Source organism: Cyanistes caeruleus, chromosome 34, assembly GCF_971803275.1.
Source record: "Cyanistes caeruleus chromosome 34, bCyaCae1.hap1.1, whole genome shotgun sequence".
NCBI lineage: Eukaryota > Metazoa > Chordata > Aves > Passeriformes > Paridae > Cyanistes > Cyanistes caeruleus.
This window is the reverse complement of record NC_141735.1, coordinates 1,671,071-1,692,924: the sequence shown is the minus strand read 5'-3', so window position 1 is coordinate 1,692,924 and position 21,854 is coordinate 1,671,071. Positions and strand designations below refer to the sequence as shown.

The 21,854-nt window shown below is 54.5% G+C and overlaps 1 protein-coding gene across 2 annotated transcripts; it reads left to right on the top strand.

Annotated features, from left to right (window-relative positions):
- Window positions 1–1,934: 1,934 nt before the first annotated feature.
- DPF2 (double PHD fingers 2) lies at window positions 1,935–21,560 on the top strand. Of its 2 annotated transcripts, XM_086870892.1 has the most exons (12): window positions 1,935–2,194; window positions 7,234–7,394; window positions 8,805–8,912; window positions 10,236–10,399; window positions 11,852–11,944; window positions 12,128–12,206; window positions 12,735–12,776; window positions 14,701–14,838; window positions 14,940–15,068; window positions 17,883–17,995; window positions 18,749–18,830; window positions 19,847–21,560. In XM_086870892.1, the coding sequence occupies exons 1-12, from the start codon at window positions 2,163–2,165 to the stop codon at window positions 19,921–19,923; spliced, it is 1,218 nt and encodes a 405-aa protein (XP_086727018.1). In that variant the 5' UTR covers window positions 1,935–2,162; the 3' UTR covers window positions 19,924–21,560. The 2 variants fall into 2 exon arrangements, with proteins under 2 accessions (XP_086727018.1, XP_086727019.1); XM_086870893.1 differs by lacking the exon at window positions 12,735–12,776 and having other exon boundaries at window positions 1,943–2,194.
- Window positions 21,561–21,854: the final 294 nt, after the last annotated feature.

Genomic DNA, 21,854 nt, shown 5'->3' with positions numbered 1-21,854 from the left:
GTTTTTTTCCCCCCCAATTTAATCTGCAAAAAAAGCCCCAAAACCCAAATTCCTTCATTAATTTTTAATCTCCAATAAATAATTTGGGATCCCTTTCCACAGGATTGGAGCCTCCTTCACTTCTCCCCTAATTAATCCCTCCCCCAATTAATGATTTACTCCCGATTCCAGGAATTTGAGTCATCCGGAGCAGCCGTGGCTCGGCTCCCACTCCCCTCCTTCCCCCTCTCCTTTTGGGGAGTTGATTCCGGAATCAATCAAGGATGGAATCGTTAATTAACCCCAGCAGGAGCTCCCTCCCCGGTTCCTCGTTAGCCCGGGATTTCCGGGCAGTGGATTATCGCCCACGCCAGCGGTCGGCGTCGGAGCGCCCGGCACGGCCGGAGCCGGGAACGGAGCCGTGGGATGAGCGCCAGGAACAGCCGGCCTGGGATTAGGAGGAGGAGGAGGAGGAGGAGGGAGGGAGGAAGGTTTGACCAGGGGGTGACCTTGGGAGGAAAAAAGGCAAATTCCCAGCAAAGAGGGAAAAAAAACACATGTGGGATATGGAAGTAAGGAGGAAAAATAAAAGGAATTCAGCTGGGAGTGAGGAATTCACCTGTGAGGAACTCACCCGGGAGTGAGGAATTCACCTGTGAGGAACTCACCTGGGAGTGAGGAATTCACCTGGGAGTGAGGAATTCACCTGGGAGTGAGGAGCTCACCTGGGAATAAGGAATTCACCTGGGAGTGAGGAATTCACCTGGGAATGAGGAATTCACCTGGGAGTGAGGAATTCACCTGGGAATGAGGAACTCACCTGGAAGCTGATGTCCAACCACGCTTGCTGTGGGATCTGTGGGTGATCTCTGTCCTGGGGGATGAATTTGGGGTTAATTCCGGTTTGATGAAAAGGGAAAAGAGCTCAAAAACGGGAATTTTTGGCAGGAATTTTTTGGGGATGAACAGGCTTCAGGAGTGGCTGGGTTTGGTTGAGATCGTGAACAGAGGGAATCTGGGGAGATTTGGGATCTGAGGGATCCACTCTCACTTATCCCTTATTCCATCCTCTCCTGGCCCTCGTTTATCCCTCATTTCATTCCCTTTCCCTGCAATTTATCCATCATTTCCCACCCAACCCTCACCCCTTTTTTCTGTTTTACCCCCCCCAAACCTCCTCCGTCCTTTCCCGCTGTTCTCACACCTTTCCCAATTTCCCTTCCCATTCTCCCTCTTCTCACCCATTTCCATGGAAAGGTTGAGGTTGGAAAAGCCCTTCAGGATCATCAAATCCCCGAACCGTGTCCCCACGTGCCACATCCAGGTTATTTTTGGGATAATTCCAGAACAGCAGTGCCCGTGCCAGGGCAAGACAACCCTTTTCATGAAGGAATTTTCCTGCATAAACCTTCCCTGCTGCACCTCGAGGCTGTTTCGTCTTGTTTTATCCACTGGGAGAAGCGATCTCCCCCCCAGCCTCATTCCAACTCTTTCCAGGGAATTGTAGGGAGCAATGGGGTCTCTAAAACCTCCTTTTTCCAGGATAAACCCCCTCATGCTCTGCCATCGTTTTCCCCCTCACTTTCCGGCCATTTCTCCCTCACTCTCCCGCCTTGCTCTCTCCCATTTTTTCCCTCATTCTCCCCTCATCTTGTCGCTCCTTCTCCCACCATTTTCCTCCTCACTCTGCCCCCTCCATTTTCCCCCTCAGCCTCCCCCCTACATCTCCCCCTGATTTTCCCCCCATATCCCCCACTCTGCCTCCCTCCTTCACCCCCATCCCCTCCCTCTCTCACCTTCATCCGCCCCTTTCTCTCGGATTTTCCCCTTTTCCGTGCATTTTCCCCCTCAGACCCTTTTCCTGCCATTTTTCCCCTCAGATCCTTTTCCCGCCATTTTTCCCCTCAGACCTGTACCCCCCCCACTCCCCGTTTTCCCGCCTTTTCCCCGCGCACGCGCGCAGCGCACAGCGCCGCCCAGCGGCCCGGAGGACTCCACGCTCCCTTCCCCCCCTCCCTCCTCCCTCTCCTCCCTCTCCCCCCCGCCCTTCTCCCTCCCCGTTTCCTCCTCCTCCTCCTCCCGCCCTCCCTCTCCCTCCTCCTTCTCGCTTCCCCTCCCTCTCCCCGCCCCTCCCGCCCTCCCTCCGCGCACGCGCCCCGCGGCGCCCCGGCGGCGGAGCCAAGATGGCGGCGGTGGTTCAGAATGTGGTCAAGCTGTGAGTGCGGGTCCCCCCCCCTCAGCCCGGTCCCCCCCCCCCCCCCGCGGCGCGGGAATGGTGCGGCCCGGCCGGGCGCGGGAAGCGGGGCTCCCCCTTCGCCCCCTGCGCTCCGGGCGGGACCAAGTGGGCGGGGAGGGGAGGGGGGGGGAAGCGACGCGCGCGCATTGTTCGGGGTGAACTTTGCTGAGGGAGGAGGAGGTTAAGGACACCCCCAAATCTCCCCCTCAGCGCCGAGAGGGCCGCAGGGATTTGAGGGGAGGAAGCCTGGGAGGGTCCCGAGGGTCCGGGAGGGGTCCCTCAGGTCTGGCCCTATGAGGGTCCTGGAGAGGGCAAAGCCGGGGGGGGTCATCCCTGTAAAGCCGGAAAATTCCCTCTGTTTTATCCCGATGTCTCTTTGTGCCTCCTTCTGTGTCCCTAAACTCCCGTGTGCGAGCGTCCTGTGGAGGCCAAGGACGGGGGAGTCATCCCAACGCATCCCTGTGCATCCCCCAATATCCCTGGAGATCCCCTGTGCATCCAGGAATATCCCCAAATATCCCTGGAAATCCCTGGAGATCACCTGTGCATCCAGGAAAATCCCCAAATATCCCTGAATATCCCTGTGCTTCCCCTGTGCATCCCAGCCAGAGGGTCCTGAAGAGGCCGAGCCTTCCCTGTACTTCCCTCTAAATCCTTGGATTTCCCTGTATTTCCCTGGAAAATCCCTGGATTTCCCTGTGTGTCCTTGTACTTCCCTCCAAATCCCTGGATTTCCCTCGGAATTCCTGGTTTTCCCTGTGCTTCCCTCTCCATCCCTCTGCTCCATCTCTCCCCTTCCCACCCCTGGGAATGTCCTGGGAAAGCCGAGGAATGGGAAGTTGGGCACTTTTATTCCCGTTGTTTTCCGGCTGGATCCCGGAGAGTTTCCAGTTGGATCTGGGAGAGTTCCCAGTTGGATCCCGGAGAGTTTCCAGTTGGATCCCTGAGAGTTTCCAGTTGGATCCCGGAGAGTTTCCAGTTGGATCCCTGAGGGTTTCCAGTTGGATCCTGGAGAGTTTCCAGCTGGATCCTGGGGAGTTTCCAGTTGGATCCTGGGGAGTTTCCAGTTGGATCCTGGAAGGTTCCCAATTGGATCCCGGAGAGTTTCCAGTTGGATCCTGGGGAGTTTCCAGTTGGATCCCGGAGAGTTTCCAGTTGGATCCTGGAGAGTTTCCAGTTGGATCCCGGAGAGTTTCCAGTTGGATCCCGGAGAGTTTCCAGTTGGATCCCGGAGAGTTTCCAGTTGGATCCCGGAGAGTTTCCAGTTGGATCCTGGAGAGTTTCCAGTTGGATCCTGGAGAGTTTCCAGTTGGATCCCGGAGAGTTTCCAGTTGGATCCTGGAGGGTTTCCAGTTGGATCCCGCCAGTTGGATTCCGGGGAGTTTCCAGTTGGATCCTGGGGAGTTTCCAGTTGGATCCCTGAGGGTTTCCAGTTGGATCCCGGAGAGTTTCCAGTTGGATCCCTGAGGGTTCCCAATTGGATTCCGGAGAGTTTCCAGTTGGATCCTGGGGAGTTTCCAGTTGGATCCTGGAGGGTTTCCAGTTGGATCCCGGAGAGTTTCCGGTTGGATTCCGGAGAGTTTCCAGTTGGATCCCTGAGGGTTCCCAATTGGATTCCGGAGAGTTTCCAGTTGGATCCTGGGGAGTTTCCAGTTGGATCCTGGAGGGTTTCCAGTTGGATCCTGGGGAGTTTCCAGTTGGATTCCGGGGGGTTTCCAGTTGGATTCCGGGGGGTTTCCAGTTGGATCCTGGAAGGTTCCCAATTGGATTCCGGAGGGTTCCCAGTTGGATCCCGGAGGGTTCCCAATTGGATTCCGGAGAGTTTCCAGTTGGATCCCTGAGAGTTTCCAGTTGGATCCCTGAGGGTTCCCAGTTGGATCCCTGAGGGTTTCCAGTTGGATTCCGGGGGGTTTCCAGTTGGATCCCTGAGGGTTCCCAGTTGGATTCCTGAGGGTTTCCAGTTGGATCCCGGAGAGTTTCCAGTTGGATCCCGGAGAGTTTCCAGTTGGATCCCTGAGGGTTCCCAATTAGATTCCGGGGAGTTTCCAGTTGGATCCCGGGGAGTTTCCAGTTGGATCCCGGAGGGTTTCCAGTTGGATTCCGGGGGGTTTCCAGTTGGATCCTGGAGGGTTTCCAGTTGGATCCCTGAGGGTTCCCAGTTGGATTCCGGGGGGTTTCCAGTTGGATCCCGGAGAGTTTCCAGTTGGATCCCTGAGGGTTCCCAATTGGATTCCGGGGGGTTTCCAGTTGGATCCCTGAGGGTTTCCAGTTGGATCCCTGCTATTCCCTGGTTTTGTTCCTGGCACTGGTTCTGTCCCTGACCATCTCCAGTTGCATTCCTGATGGTTTCCATCCCTGATATTCCCTGGGATTTTATCCCTGAATGTCTCCAGCTGTATCCCTGACACTCTCCTGGTGTCCCTGCCATCCCTGGGGCACAATCCCTGAGCGCTTCCTGTTCTCCCTTTTCCCTGTTTCCCCATTCCCCACGCTGGGCCATGATCCCTGCGGCAATCCCGGCATTCCTGGTGCCATTCCTGGTGCCATTCCTGGTGCCATTCCTGGTGCCATTCCTGGTGTCATTCCCTGCCATTCCTGGTGCCATTCCTGGTGTCATTCCTGGTGCCATTCCTGGTGTCATTCCCTGCCATTCCTGGTGCCATTCCTGGTGCCATTCCTGGTGCCATTCCTGGTGTCATTCCTGGTGCCATTCCTGGTGTCATTCCCTGCCATTCCTGGTGCCATTCCTGGTGCCATTCCTGGTGCCATTCCTGGTGTCATTCCCTGCCATTCCTGGTGCCATTCCTGGTGTCATTCCCTGCCATTCCTGGTGCCATTCCTGGTGTCATTCCTGGTGCCATTCCTGGTGTCATTCCCTGCCATTCCTGGTGCCATTCCTGGTGCCATTCCTGGTGCCATTCCTGGTGTCATTCCCTGCCATTCCTGGTGCCATTCCTGGTGTCATTCCTGGTGCCATTCCTGGTGCCATTCCTGGTGCCATTCCTGGTGTCATTCCCTGCCATTCCCTGTGCCATTCCTGGTATTCCCGGTGCTGTTCCCTGTGCCATTCCCGGCACCGATTCCAGCTCCAATCCATTCCCTGTGCTGATCCCAGTGCTGATCCTGGCACTGACCTGTGCCATTCCCCATGGCATTCCCCATGGCATTCCCATGGCATTCCCATGGCATTCCCTGTGCCATCCCCCATGGCATTCCCGTGCCATTCCCATGGCATTCCCGTGCCATTCCTGTGCCATTCCCTGTGTCATTCCCATGGCATTCCCCATGGCATTCCCATGGCATTCCTGTGCCATTCCCCATGGCATTCCCATGGCATTCCCGTGCCATTCCCCATGGCATTCCCCATGGCATTCCCCATGGCATTCCCCATGGCATTCCTGTGCCATTCCCCATGGCATTCCCGTGCCATTCCCATGGCATTCCCATGGCATTCCCATGGCATTCCCGTGCCATTCCCTGTGTCATTCCCATGGCATTCCCGTGCCATTCCCTGTGCCATTCCCCATGGCATTCCTGTGCCATTCCCATGGCATTCCCATGGCATTCCCGCGCCATTCCCTGTGCCATTCCCTGTGCCATTCACATCCCATTCCTGTGCCAATCCCCGTGCCATTCCTTTGCTGATCCCTGTGCTGCTCCCATGCCATTCCCTGTGCCATTCCCCATCCCATTCCCATCCCATTCCCTGTCCCATTCCCATCCTATTCCCATCCTATTCCCATGCCGTTCCTGTCCTGTCCCCGAGCCATTCCCACCCCATCCCCGTGCCGATTCTGTCCCGTCCCGTTCCCGTCCCATTGCATCCCATCCCTGTGCCGATCCCGTCCCGTTCCCGTCCCATCGCATCCCATCCCTGTGCCGATCCCATCCCGTTCCCGTCCCGTCGCATCCCATCCCTGTGCCGATCCTGTCCCGTCCCCGTCCCATCCCATTCCGTCCCCATGCCGTCCCTGTGCCGATCCCCTTGCCGATCCCATCCCATTCCCATCCCTGTGCCAATCCCATCCCGATCCCGGTGCCAATCCCCGTGCCAATCCCATCCCATTCCCATCCCCATCCCATCCCTGTCCCTGTCCCATCCCCGTACTGATCCAGTGTGGATCCCCGTGCCGATCCTGTCCTGTCCCTGTCCCATCCCTGTTCCATCCCTATCCCCATCCCCTCCCATGGATCCCATCCCATCCCCATCCCATCCCCATCCCATCCCATCCCATCCCATCCCATGGATCCCCTCCCATCCCATCCCATGGATCCCATCCCATGGATCCCATCCCATCCCATCCCCTTGATCCCATCCCATCCCATGGATCCCATCCCATCCCATCCCATCCCATGGATCCCATCCCCATCCCATGGATCCCATCCCATCCCATGGATCCCATCCCATCCCATGGATCCCATCCCATCCCATGGATCCCATCCCCATCCCATCCCATGGATCCCATCCCATGGATCCCATCCCATCCCCTGGATCCCATCCCATCCCATGGATCCCATCCCATCCCATGGATCCCATCCCATCCCATGGATCCCATCCCATCCCATCCCATGGATCCCATCCCCATCCCATCCCATGGATCCCATCCCATGGATCCCATCCCATGGATCCCATCCCATCCCATCCCATCCCATCCCATGGATCTCATCCCATCCCATCCCATCCCATCCCATGGATCCCATCCCCATCCCATCCCATGGATCCCATCCCATGGATCCCATCCCATGGATCCCATCCCATCCCATCCCATCCCATCCCATGGATCTCATCCCATCCCATCCCATCCCATCCCATGGATCCCATCCCATCCCATGGATCCCATCCCATCCCATGGATCCCCTCCCATCCCATCCCATGGATCCCATCCCATCCCATGGATCCCATCCCATCCCATGGATCCCATCCCCATCCCATCCCATGGATCCCATCCCCATCCCATTCCCGTCCCGGTGCCGACGCGGTGCCGACGCGGCGCCGACGCGGTGTCTGCGGTTTCCAGGCTGGGCGAGCAGTACTACCGGGACGCCATGGAGCAGTGCCACAGCTACAACGCGCGGCTCTGCGCCGAGCGCAGCGTCCGCCTGCCCTTCCTGGACTCCCAGACCGGCGTGGCCCAGAGCAACTGCTACATCTGGATGGAGAAACGGCACCGCGGGCCCGGTACGGAACCGGCACACGGCCAGGAACACCGGGAAACACCGGGGAAATGCTGGGGGAAACATCGGGGAAACATCGGGGAAACACCGTGAAACATTGGGGACACATTGGAGGAACACCAGGGAAAATACTGAGGAAACGCTGGGGAAACACCAGGAAACACTGGGAAAACACTGGGAAACATTGGGAAACACTGGGAAACACCGGGAAACACCAGGGAAACACCAGGGAAACACTGGGGAAATGCTGGGGAACACCGGGAAACACCAGGAAACATTGGGAAACACTGGGAAAACACTGGGAAACACCAGGGAAACACTGGGGAAATGCTGGGGAAACACCGGGAAACACTGGAAAAACACTGGGAAACATTGGGAAACACCAGGGAAACACCAGGGAACACCAGGAAACACCGGGAAACACCGGGAAACACTGGGAAACACTGGGGAAACGCTGGGGAACACCGGGAAACACTGGGAAACACCGGGAAACACCAGGAAACATTGGGAAACATTGGGAAACACCAGGAAGCATTGGGGAAACATAGGGAAACACTGGGAAACACCAGGGAAACACCGGGAAACACTGGGAAACACTAGGAAACATTGGGAAACACGGGGGAAACACTGAGGAAACACCAGGGGAAACACCGGGAAACACCTGGGAAACACTGGGAAACACCTGGGAAACACTGGGAAAACACTGGGAAACACTGGGAAAACACTGAGGAAACACTGGGAAAACACTGAGGAAACACCAGGAAACACTGGGAAACACCAGGAAACATTGGGAAAACACCGGGAAACACTGGGGAACACTGGGAAACATTGGGAAAACACCGGGAAACACCGGGGAACACTGGGAAACATTGGGAAACACTGGGAAACACCAGGGAAACACCGGGAAACACTGGGAAACACCAGGAAACATTGGGAAACACCGGGGAAACACCGGGAAACACCAGGAAACATTGGGAAAACACAAACAAAAAACAGGAGATGGGGGGAAGGGCAGGAAATGGTGGGAGAAGGATGGGAATGTGAGAATGACGGGAAACAATGGGAGCTGGGAATGATGGGAATGGGAGAAGGATGGGAAAACAATGGGAGAATGATGGGAAACAGCCGGAGAACAGCGGGAAAAACAGGGAAACGATGGGAAACAACAGGGAAACAAGAGGAAAAAAGAGGGAAAGAGCGAGGAAACCCTGGAAAAACGATTGGAGAATGATGGAAAACCCTGGGAAAACCCGGGGAGAATCACCGGGAAACGACGGGAAAACCGGGAAAGCGGCGGGGAGGGAATTGTTCCTCGGGGAAGTTGGGAGCGTTTCCTCCCAGCCTGGGATAATTCCCAGGAGTTTTGTCCCTGTCCTGACCCGATTTTGGGCATTTTCCCGGGATTTCTCCGCAGGTTTGGCGGCCGGGCAGCTCTACTCGTACCCGGCGCGGCGCTGGCGCAAGAAACGCCGCGCTCACCCCCCGGAGGATCCCCGGCTCTCCTTCCCTTCCATCAAACCCGGTAATTCCAACCCCTCCCTGCTGAATTCCTGGGAATTCCGCCCCGGATCCGTCAACATCCCTCACCCACCCTCCTCTTTCCCGTTTTTTTTGTGGTTTTCCTCGCTTTTCCCCAATTTTTTCCTGTTTTTCCCTGGGTTTTTCCCCTCTTTTACCCATTTTTCCCTGTTTTTCCGCATTTTCACCCATTTTTTCCCTTTTTTCCCATTTCTTCCCCATTTCTTACCCATTTTTCCCCCGTTTTTGTCTCCATTTTTCCCCATTTTTCCCCCCATTTCCCCCTCTTCTTTCCCATTTTTCACATTTTCCCCCCCATTTTCCCCATTTTTCCCCCCGTTTTCCCCATTTTCTCCGTTTTTTCCCCCCATTTTACCCATTTTCCCCCCATTTTTCCCCCCATTTTTCCCATTTTCCCCATTCCCCATTTTTCCCATTTTCCCCGTTTTTCCCCCCATTTCCCATTTCCCCATTTTCCCCATTTTCCCCATTTTTCCCCCCATTTCCCCCCCATTTTCCCTGTTTTCCCCCCGTTTTCCCCATTTTCCCCATTTCCCATTTCCCCGTTTTTCCCCATTTTCCCCATTTCCCATTCCCGTTTTCCCCCCGTTTTTCCCCATTTCTCATTTTCCCGTTTTCCCCCCGTTTTTCCCCATTTCTCATTTTCCCGTTTTCCCCCCGTTTTCCCCCCGTTTTTCCCCATTTCCCCGTTTTTTCCTGTTTTCCCCCCGTTTTTCCCCATTTCCCATTTTCCCCGTTTTTCCCCATTTCCCATTTCCCCGTTTTCCCCATTTCCCATTCCCATTTCCCCCCGTTTTTCCCCATTTCCCATTTCCCATTTTCCCCCCGTTTTCCCCCCGTTTTTCCCCATTTCCCATTTTCCCGTTTTCCCCTCGTTTTTCCCCATTTCCCATTTCCCGTTTTCCTCCCATTTTTCCCCATTTCCCGTTTTCCCCCCATTTTTCCCATTTCCCATTTCCCGTTTCCCCCCGTTTTTCCCTATTTCCCATTCCCGTTTCCCCCCGTTTTCCCCCCGTTTTTCCCCATTCCCATTCCCATTTCCCCCCGTTTTTCCCCATTTCCCATTTTCCTGTTTTCCCCCCGTTTTTCCCATTTCCCATTTTCCCGTTTCCCCCCGTTTTTCCCCATTTCCCGTTTTCCCCCCGTTTTTCCCCATTTCCCATTCCCGTTTCCCCCCATTTTCCCCCCGTTTTTCCCCATTCCCATTCCCATTTCCCCCCGTTTTTCCCCATTTCCCATTTCCCCTTTTCCCATTTTCCCATTTCCCCCCGTTTTTCCCCATTTCCCGTTTCCCGTTTCCCGGCAGACGCGGAGCAGGCTCTGAAGAAGGAGGGGCTGCTGTCGCAGGACGGGAGCAGCCTGGAGGCGCTGCTGAGGACGGACCCTCTGGAGAAGCGCTCCCTGCCCGACCCCAGGATGGACGACGACAGCCTGGGAGAGTTCCCGGTCACCAACAGCCGCGCGCGGAAGGTGATCCCGGGATTCCGGGCTGGGAACCGGGGATTCCGGGCTGGGAGACGGGAATTCCGGGGTGGGAGACGGGAATTCTGCACTGGGAACCGGGAATTCCGGGCTGGGAGACGGGAATTCTGCACTGGGAACTGGGAATTCCACACCAGGAACTAGGAATTCCGCACCGGGAACCGGGAATTCCGGGCTGGGAGACGGGAATTCCAGGGTGGGAGACGGGAATTCCGCGCCGGGAACCGGGAATTCCACACAGGGAACCGGGAATTCCAGGCTGGGAGATGGGAATTCCGCACCGGGAACCGGGAATTCCGGGCTGGGAGACGGGAATTCCGGGCTGGGAACCGGGAATTCCGGGCTGGGAGACGGGAATTCCGCACCGGGAACTGGGAATTCCGGGCTGGGAACCGGGAATTCCGGGCTGGGAACCGGGAATTCCGGGCTGGGAGACGGGAATTCTGCACCGGGAACCGGGAATTCTGCACTGGGAACTGGGAATTCCGCGCTGGGAGACGGGAATTCCGCACCGGGAACTGGGAATTCCGGGCTGGGAGACAGGAATTCCGCACCGGGAACTGGGAATTCCACACCAGGAACTGGGAATTCTGGGATGGGAGCCGGGGATTCTGCACTGGGAACCGGGAATTCCACATGGGGAACCAGGAATTCCAACCAGGAACGGGGAATTCCGGGATGGGAACCAGGAATTCCGGGATGGGAACCGGGAATTCCGGGGCACAGACTCAGATTTCCCCCCCCTTTCTTGCTCCGGACGTGGATTTTCGGCTTTGGGATGGATTTAGTGGGAGAGGGAAGAACATTCCGGAGCCAAAAGGAGGGAATTTCCCAGTGTTTTCCCACTGTTTTCCCCATTTTTCCCGCTCTTTTTCCTGCTCTTTTTCCCACTGTTTTCCCCGCTGTTTTTCCCATTTTTCCCCACTGTTTTTCCCATTTTTTCCCGCTGTTTTTCCCGCTGTTTTTCCCGCTGCTTTTCCTGCGATTTTTCCCATTTTTCCGGCTGTTTTTCCCATTTTTCCCACCGTTTTTCCTGCCGTTTTTCCCACCGTTTTTCCCGCCATTCTTCCCATTTTTCCCGCCGTTTTTCCCATCGTTTTTTCTGCTGTTTTTCCCATTTTTCCCACCGTTTTTTCTGCTGTTTTTCCCATTTTTCCCACTATTTTTCCCGCCGTTTTTCCCATTTTTCCTGCTGTTTTTCCCGCCGGTTTTCCCACCGTTTTTCCCGCCATTTTTCCCGCCGTTTTTCCCTCCATTTTTCCCGCCATTTTTCCCGCCATTTTTCCCGCCGTTTTTCCCGCCGTATTTCCCATTTTTCCCGCCGTTTTTTCTGCTGTTTTTCCCATTTTTCCCGCCATTTTTCCCGCTGTTTTTCCCGCCGTTTTTCCCGCCGTTTTTCTCGCCATTTTTCCCCCGTTAACCCCTTCCTCTCCTTCCCAGCGGATCCTGGAGCCGGACGATTTCCTGGACGATTTGGACGACGAGGATTACGAGGAGGACACGCCCAAGCGCCGAGGGAAGGGCAAGGCCAAGGTGAGACAATTCCAGGGAATTCCTGGAAAATCCCATCTCGGCGAGGGAAAAAACGGGATTCTCCTCCTTTTTCCCCAATTCCCGAGGATTTCTTGTGGCTCCTGGGCCCTTCCCACCGCCTGGAGCCGTCCTTGCCCCGCTCCCCATCCCGGTTTTTGCCTCAAATCCCGGATTTTTCCGCAGGGAAAAGGCGTGGGAGGCGCTCGGAAGAAGCTGGACGCCGCCATCCTGGAGGACCGGGACAAACCCTACGCGTGCGACAGTGAGTGCCGGGAGCATCCCGGAATTCCAGCCCCCAATTCCCTCCCTCCCCCGTGGAGTTTTCCCACCGGGAATAACCGGGAAACCACCGAGGCTTTAAACAGCAGGAAAAAAAAAAAATAAACCAGGATTAAAAAAAAACCAGGATTAAAAAAAAAACCAGGAAAAACTTCCCAAAGTCCGGGCAATCCCCTCCCCTGGATCCCAGCGGTTTTCCAGTCGGATCCGAATCCCTGGGAGCCATTCCCAGCCCTCCCTTCCGGAGCGGGGACATCCGGGAGAGCCCCGGCAGCGGGAATTCCGTCCCTGCCGGCGCCGCGCGCGGGAACCCGCCGGGATAACGGGATCAGGGAAGCTTTTCCGCCTCCTTTTCCTCTCTTTTTTTTTTCCCCCCCCCCCACCTCCTGTCCTGCCACTTCCCAGCACTAATTCTCCCCCCGGCTCCCTGAGCTCCAGCTTTTCCTGCCCTTTATTCCCGGATTTCCGTGTGTGTCCGTGTCCTCTCACGACTTCTCTTTCTGTGTTTCAGACAGTTACAAACAAAAGCATTCCTTGAAACCTCCCGACCGAGGTAGTTCCGCTCTCTCTCTGCTCGTTTTTCCTGCTTTTCCTCCTTTTTTTTTTTCCCCTTTCCCTTTTTCCCTCCTGTTCTTATTGTTTTTTTTTTAATTTTTTTTCCACTCCCTATTCCCAAAAAAAAATAATAATAATAATAATGAGAATTCCGATCTCCCCCTGCGGAGCCCCCGGGATGGGAGAGGGGGGAGGGAGAAGCCAAAAGGCCACGGGAGCGACGTCAGCCCCGCTCCGGCTCCCTGACGCTTTTCCAGCAGGGAATGAGGCCGGGAAAACAAAGATTTAAACCCCCCCCCCGCGGAGCCCAGCGGCGGGAAAAACACGGAGCTTCCATCCGGATCCCGAATCCCGGGAAACGCCGCCGCCTCCGGAGCTCCCCCGCCTCCAAACCTCAGGGGTTCGGCCTTAAAAAAGGCCTGGAAAAATCGGGATGGGGATGGGGAATTTGGGATATTCCCGAGGTTCTTCTCCCTCAGCTCCGGGAGAATTCCAGAGTTGTCCCGGAGGATTTTTTTTGGGGGGGAAAAAAGTGATTTTGGAACACGGGGAATCCCTCTGGAATTGCTGTTTTTTTCCTCAGTGCTGCTCCAATCCCGTTTTCCCAAAAGATCCCAGAGCGATTCCCGTGGTTTTTATCCCAAAAATCCGGCGTGGGCAGCCGGAGCCGACCTCCCTTTGGAAGTTCAGCTTTCCCGCATCCAGCCGCTTCTTCCCTGATTTTTCCACGCTCCGGGGAGGGATCCGGAGGTGGAAGCGGATCCGGGAATTTCCGTGGGGTTCCGGAAAAGCCCCAAAACCGGGAAATCTCATCCCAAAAGCGGCTCCTTCCCGATTTAGGGAGAAAAGCAGGGAAAACACGTTGGGAAAGGTCTGGAATTCCGACTCCGGCGCTGCTTTTTTGGGATTTGATCCCAATTCCTCGGGTTGGGAAGGAGCCGGATCCGGGCTCGTCCCCAAAACGGGGCTGGAAAGGGATTTTGGGGTGTCCTTGGATAAGGAAAAATTCCCCAAAAAAACCCCAAAAACCTGGAAAAGCAGCGCCAGGGAACCGGAGCCGATTCCCTGATCCACGGATGGAGGCAGAAATCTCCCAAATTCCGGGATGGGAAACGGGAAAAGCGATGGATTTTGGGGTTTGGAGGAGCCGGGATGGATCCGTGACCGCGTCCAAATCCCTCCTTGGAACCCCAGAATTCCCGAATTTCCACTTCCCTCGGTTTTTACCTCGGGATGGGAATTTTTGGGGTGGGAATTTCCTCTCCCCGACACATTCCCAATGGGAATTTTGCCATTGGATTGATTCCCGGGGAATTTACCTGGAATTCCTTTGGAATCCCGGGGAATTTACCTGGAATTCCTTTGGAATCCCGAGGAATTTACCTGGAATTCCTTTGGAATCCTGGGGAATTTACCTGGAATTCCTCTGGAATCCCAGGGAATTTACCTGGAATTCCTTTGGAATCCTGGAGAATTTACCTGGAATTCCTTTGGAATCCTGGAGAATTTACCTGGAATTCCTTTGGAATCCTGGGGAATTTACCTGGAATTCCTTTGGAATCCCAAGGAATTTACCTGGAATTCCTCTGGAATCCTGGGGAATTTACCTGGAATTCCTTTGGAATCCTGGGGAATTTACCTGGAATTCCTCATACCTGCAATTCCTTGGAGATCCTGGGACTTCAGCCTACAATTCCTTAGGGATCCCAGGGAATTCCTCTGGAATTCCTCAGGAATTCCGGGTGTTTTTACCCGATTCCCGCCCCTCTGGGCTCAGCAGGGATCTCTCCCAGCCCAGCTCCGGGATCAGCTCCGGAGGGGCCGGGATTTGGGATTTCCCTCCCCTGGCCGGTCCCTAAGCGGGATTTTTCCCGGGATTTTTCCGGGATTTTCCCCGGATTTTTCCCGGATTTCCTCGGCAGTCTGCGGGAAGCGCTACAAGAACCGCCCGGGGCTGAGCTACCACTACGCCCATTCCCACCTGGCCGAGGAGGAGGGAGACGACAAGGACGACTCCCAGCCCCCCACTCCCGTCTCCCAGCGCTCCGAGGAGCAGAAATGTGAGGGGGAAAAAACCCCGGGAAAACCTCGGGAATTGGGCTCGGGAAGGGCTGGGATCCCAGCCCTGATCCCAGCCCTGATCCCAGCTCGGCTTTTCCAGCCAAGAAAGGTCCCGATGGATTGGCGCTTCCCAACAATTACTGCGATTTCTGCCTGGGAGACTCCAAGATCAACAAGAAGACGGGACAGCCCGAGGAGCTGGTGTCCTGCTCCGACTGCGGCCGCTCCGGTGAGCGCGGGATGGGGCTGGGGGCGCCCAGGGCTTTCCTCGGGGGTTGGGGGTCCTTGGGATCTGGGATCCAAGGGTTTCCTCATGGATTTGGGATCATGGATCATGGATCCAAGGGTTTCCTCATGGATTGGGGTCCTTGGGATCCTGGATCCAAGGGTTTCCTCATGGATTTGGGATCATGGATCATGGATCCAAGGGTTTCCTCATGGATTTGGGATCATGGATCCTGGATCCAAGGGTTTCCTCATGGATTTGGGATCATGGATCCTGGATCCAAGGGTTTCATCGTGGATTGGAGATCTTTGGGATCATGGATCCAAGGGTTTGGTCATGGATTTGGGATCATGGATCCTGGATCCAAGGGTTTCCTCATGGATTTGGGATCTTTGGGATCCTGGATCCAAGGGTTTCCTCATGGATTGAGGATCTTTGGGATCATGGATCCAAGGGTTTGGTCATGGATTTGGGATCATGGATCATGGATCCAAGGTTTTCCTCGGGGATTTGGGATCTTTGGGATCGTGGATCCAAGGGTTTCCTCATGGATTTGGGATCTTTGGGATCGTGGATCCAAGGGTTTCCTCGGGGATTGGGGGTGTTTGGGATCCTGGATCCAAGGGTTTGCTCATGGATTTGGGATCATGGATCGTGGATCCAAGGGTTTCCTCATGGATTGGAGATCTTTGGGATCATGGATCCATGGGTTTCATCATGGATTGGAGATCTTTGGGATCTTGGATCATGGATCCAAGGGTTTGCTCGTGGACTGGGGGATCGTGAATCCATGGGTTTCATTGTGGATTTGAGATCTTTGGGATCGTGGATCCAAGGGTTTCCTCATGGATTGGGGGTGTTTGGGATCCTGGATCCAAGGGTTTGCTCATGGGTTGGGGAGGATCTTTGGGATCATGGATCCAAGGGTTTCCTCATGGATTTGAGATCTTTGGGATCGTGGATCCAAGGGTTTCCTCATGGATTGGGGGTGTTTGGGATCCTGGATCCAAGGGTTTGCTCGTGGATTGGGGGGTGTTTGGGATCGTGGATCCAAGGATTTCCTCATGGATTGGGGATCTTTGGGATAGTGGATCCAAGGGTTTCCTCGGGGATTGGGGGTGTTTGGGATCCTGGATCCAAGGGTTTGGTCATGGATTGGGGTGTTTGGGATCCTGGATCCAAGGGTTTCCTCATGGATTGGGGGTGTTTGGGATCCCGGATCCAAGGGTTTCCTCATGGATTTGGGATCTTTGGGATCGTGGATCCAAGGGTTTCCTCATGGATTGAGGATCTTTGGGATTGTGGATCCAAGGGTTTGCTCAGGGATTGGGGTGTTTGGGATCCTGGATCCAAGGGTTTGCTCATGGATTGGGGGTGTTTGGGATCGTGGATCCAAGGGTTTCCTCATGGATTGGGGATCTTTGGGATCGTGGATCCAAGGGTTTCCTCATGGATTGGGGATCTTTGGGATCGTGGATCCAAGGGTTTCCTCATGGATTGGGGATCTTTGGGATCGTGGATCCAAGGGTTTCCTCATGGATTGGGGGTGTTTGGGATCGTGGATCCAAGGGTTTGCTCATGGATTGGGGTGTTTGGGATCGTGGATCCAGTGGCCGATGGATCAATGGGCAATGCTGGAATTGTCCGGAATGTCCGACCCCGCTGTTTTTATCCCGCCGGGAGAGGCGATCTCAGCCCTGCCCCGCCCAGGCCTGGCCCCTGTCCCTGCACGGCCCCACGTGGCCATCCTGGCCTGTGTCCCCATGTCCCCAATGTCCTCATGTCCCTGTGTCCCCAATGTCCCTGTGTCCTGTGTCCCCAATGTCCTCATGTCCCTGTGTCCTCATGTCCCTGTGTCCCCATGTCCCCAATGTCCTCATGTCCCTGTGTCCTGTGTCCTGTCCTGTGTCCCCAATGTCCCCAATGTCCTCATGTCCTTGTGTCCCCAGTGTCCCCAATGTCCCCATGTCCCTGTGTCCCCAATGTCCCCAATGTCCTCATGTCCCTGTGTCCCCATGTCCCTGTGTCCTGTGTCCCCATGTCCCTGTGTCCTGTGTCCCTGTGTCCTGTGTCCCCAATGTCCCTGTGTCCTGTCCTGTCCCCATGTCCCCAGAGATGTCCCTCCTGTCCTGTCCTGTGTCCCCCATGTCCCCAGATGTCCCCAGTGTCCCTGTGTCCCCATGTCCCTGTGTCCCCAATGTCCCCAGTGTCCCTGTGTCCTGTGTCCCCAGTGTCCCTGTGTCCTGTGTCCCCAATGTCCCTGTGTCCCCATGTCCCCAGTGATGTCTCTCCTGTCCTGTCCTGTGTCCCTGGGGTGTCCCCGGGTGTCCCCAATGTCCCCAATGTCCCCAGGCCACCCGTCGTGCCCGCAGTTCACACTGGTGATGATGGCAGCGGTGAAGACGTTCCCTGTGTCCCATATCCCTGTGTCCCTGGGGTGTCCTTGGGGTGTCCCCAATGTCCCTGGGGTGTCCTTGGGGTGTCCCTGGGGTGTCCCCAATGTCCCCAGGCCACCCGTCGTGCCTGCAGTTCACGCCGGTGATGATGGCAGCGGTGAAGACGTTCCCTGTGTCCCTGGGGTGTCCCTGGGGTGTCCCTGGGGTGTCCCTGGGGTGTTCTTGGGGTGTCCCCAATGTCCCCAATGTCCCCAATGTCCCCAGGCCACCCGTCGTGCCTGCAGTTCACGCCAGTGATGATGGCAGCGGTGAAGACGTTCCCTGTGTCCCATATCCCTGTGTCCCTGGGGTGTCCCTGGGGTGTCCCTGGGGTGTCCTTGGGGTGTCCCTGGGGTGTCCCCAATGTCCCCAATGTCCCCAGGCCACCCGTCGTGCCTGCAGTTCACGCCGGTGATGATGGCAGCAGTGAAGACGTACCGCTGGCAGTGCATCGAGTGCAAGTGCTGCAACATCTGCGGCACCTCCGAGAACGACGTGAGAGCCCCAAAATCACCTGGGAGTGACCCAAAATCACCTGGGAATGGCCCAAAATCACTGGGAGGGCACAAAATCACCTGGGAGTGACCCAAAATCACCTGGGAATGGCCCAAAATCACCTGGGAATGGCCCAAAATCACCTGGGAGTGACCCAAAATCACCTGGGAGGGCCCAAAATCACCTGGGAGTGACCCAAAATCACTGGGAGGGCACAAAATCACCTGGGAGGGCACAAAATCACCTTGGAATGAACCCAAAATCACCTGGGAGGGACCCAAAATCACCTGGGAATGTCCCAAAATCACCTGGGAGTGACCCAAAATCACCTGGGAGGGCACAAAATCACCTGGGAATGTCCCAAAATCACCTGGGAATGGCCCAAAATCACCTGGGAGTGACCCAAAATCACCTGGGAATGAACCCAAAATCACCTGGGAGTGACCCAAAATCACCTGGGAGTGACCCAAAATCACCTGGGAGGGCACAAAATCACCTGGGAATTTTGGGAATGTCCCAGTGGGAATTTTGGGATGATGGGAAATGTCCCAGTGGGAATTTTGGGAATGTCCCGGTGGGAATTTTGGGATGATGGGAAATGTCCCAGTGGGAATTTTGGGATGATGGGAGTGTCCCGGTGGGAATTTCGGGAATATCCCAGTGGGAATTTCGGGAATGTCCCAGTGGGAATTTTGGGATGATGGGGGTGTCCCAGTGGGAATTCTGGGAATATCGGGAATGTCCCCGGGGCAGGATCAGCTGCTGTTCTGTGACGACTGCGACCGCGGGTACCACATGTACTGCCTGACCCCGCCCATGGCCGAGCCCCCCGAGGGTGAGTCCCGCCCTTCCCGGCCTCAGCAATTCCCAATCCCTCGGGATTCCATCCAAAAACACCCTCTGGAATTCCAGATCCCTCGGGATTTCACCCCAAACCTCCCCTGGAATTCCCAATTCCTTGGGATTCCATCCCAAACCCCCCCTGGAATTCCCAATCCCTCGGGATTTCACCCCAAAACCCCCCCGGGCTGGGAAACCTCGGGATTCCTCCTGCCTTTCCTTCCGGGATGTGGGGAGGGGTTTTATTGTCCCAAATCCTCCTCTTCCTCCTCTTCCTCCTCTTCCTCCTCTTCCTCCTCTTCCTCCTCTTCCTCCTCTTCCTTTATTCTCCTTTTCTTCCTCCCTCCCTCCCTCCCTCCTTTCTTCCTCCTCTTCCTCCTCCTCTCCCTCCTTTCTTCCTCCTCTTCCTCCTCCTCTCCCTCCTTTCCTTTTCTCCTCTTCCTCCTCCTCTTCCTCCTTTTCTTCCTCTTTCTTCCCTCCCTCTTCCTCCTCCTCTTCCTTCCTCCACTTTCTTCTTCTCTTCTTCCTCCTCTCCCTCTTCCTCCTCTCCCTCTTTCTCCTCCTCCTCTCCTTCCTCTTCCTCCTCTTCCTTCTTCTTCTCTCCCTCCTCTTCCTCCTCCTCCTCCTCCTCCTCCTCCTCCTCTTCTTCTTTTCTTTCTCTCCCTCCTCTTCCTCCTCCTCCTCCTCCTCCTCCTCCTCCTCTTCTTCTTTTCTTTCTCTCCCTCCTCTTCCTCCTCCTTTTCCTCTTCTCCCTCTTCCTCCTCTCCATCCTCTCCCTCCTTTCCTTTTCTCCTCTTCCTCCTCCTCTTCCTCTTCTTCCTCCTTCTCTTCCTCTTTCTTCTCTCCCTCATTCTCCCTCCTCTTCCTCCTCTCCCTCCTCTCCCTCCTCTTCCTCCCTCCACTTCCCTCTTTTTTCATTTCCTTCCTCCTCCTCCCCCTGCCCTGGGGCTGTTGTTGCTCCCGGGTGAGGATGAGGAGCTGAGGCCGAAGGCTGCTCCGGTTTTCCCGCAGGGAGCTGGAGCTGCCACCTCTGCCTGGACCTGCTCAAGGAGAAGGCATCGATTTACCAGAACCAGAACAGCTCCTGATCCTGCTCTTCCTCCTCCTCCTCATCCTCACCCCCTCAGCTTTGGGGCTTTTCCCCCTTTTTTTGGGTCATTTTCCCTCCTTTTTTCTTTTTTTTTTCCATTTTTTTTTCTCCTTTTTTTCCCTTTTTATTTTCCTTTTTTTCCCTTTTTATTTTCTTTTTTTCCCCCTATTTTTTTCCCTTTTTATTTTCCTTTTTTCCCCCCTTTTATTTTCCTTTTTTCCCCTTTTTTTCCCCTTTTATTTTCCTTTTTTTCCCCTTTTATTTTCCTTTTTTCCCCTTTCATTTTCCCCTTTTTCCCCTTTTTTTCTCCTTTTTTCCCCCTTTTTTCCCCTTTTTTTGTTTATTTTTTCTTTGATTCCCCTTTTTTTTCATTTTTCTCAGTTTGATCCCCTCATTCCCATTTTTTCCCTTTTTTTTCCTTTTCCCACCTTTTTTCATCTTTTTTTTTTTTATTTTTAATTCTTTTCCATTCCTTTTTTTCCCTTTTCCCAATTTTTTCCCAATTTTTTCCCGATTTTTTTTCCCCTCCTGACATTTTTTAGGGTGACCCCTCCCAGGGTGACATTTTTGGGGTGACTTTCATCCCTTCCCCCTCCCCCAATTCCCAGGATTTCACCCCAAATCTCACCCCCCCTCCCCCTCCCAAACTTTCCCTTTTCCCCCCTTTTTTTTTTTGGGAATTCCGGGGCGATTTTGGGGCTTTTTTTTCCTCATTTTTTGATGTTTTTTTCCCGCTTTGATTTTTTTTCCCCTTTTTTCCCCCATTTTTATCCCTCCCCTCCCCCCCCCAGGATTCTCCCAACCCCTCCCCTCCCCCCCCCCAAGAGGCCTTACCCCTCCCCCACCACCCCAAAATGGGGCAAAATCCCTGGATTTGGGGATTCTCCCCCCACCCCTCCCTGGCTGGCACAAAATGGGGCAAAAAATCCCAATTTTGGGGTTTTCCCCTGGCTCCCCTCCCCCCCCCAGGGTTGGGTTTTGGGGTGGGGGAGGGGTTGAGGTTGGATTTTGGGGAGAAAAGCCCCTTTTTGGCACCAAAACGCCACCGGGGAGGGGTTTGGGGCTGTGGGGATCCCCCCAAAATTCCCCAAATCCCCCCAAGATCCCAAATTTTGCCCCTCCCTGGGTCCCGTGGACTGAATGTGCCTGGTTTTATAAAAAAATAACAAAAAACACAAAAATAAATGGACTTTAAAGCACCTACCTCCGACTGCCCCTCCCCCACTGCACCCCCAACCCCCCCCGAGAGGAGCCCCCGGGATGGGCCCCAAAATGAGCCAAAATAACCCCAAAAATGGGCAAAAATAACCCCAAGAATGGACAAAAATAACCCCAAAAATGGACCCCAAAATGGGCAAAAATAACCCCAAAAATGGACAAAAATAACCCCAAAAATGGGAAAAAATAACCCCAAAAATGAACAAAAATAATCCCAAAAATGGGCAAAAATAACCCCCAAATTGGGCAAAAATAAACCCAAAAATGGCCAAAATTACCCCAAAAATGGCCAAAATAAGCCCAAAATTTGGCCAAAAGAATCCCAAAAATTTGGCCCCCAAATGGCCCCAAAACAGCCAAAAAAACCCCGAAAATTGACAAAAATAACCCCAAAAATGACCAAAATAATGCAGAAAATGAAAGAACCCCAAAATGACTGGAATTATGGAAAAAAACCTCTGAAATATTCCCAAAATGACCAAAGTAGCCCCAAATTTCCTGGAATGACCCCAAAATTGACCAAAATAACCCCTCAAATTCCTAAAATAACCCCAAAAAACACCGGAATAATCCAAAAATAATCAAAAAACCAAAAAAAAATAATTAACAAAAAGCACTAAAAAAACCCCACCCAAAATAACTCCCAAACGACTCAAAATAGCCCCAAACTTCACCAAAACAACCCCAAAATTACCAAATAACCCCAAAACG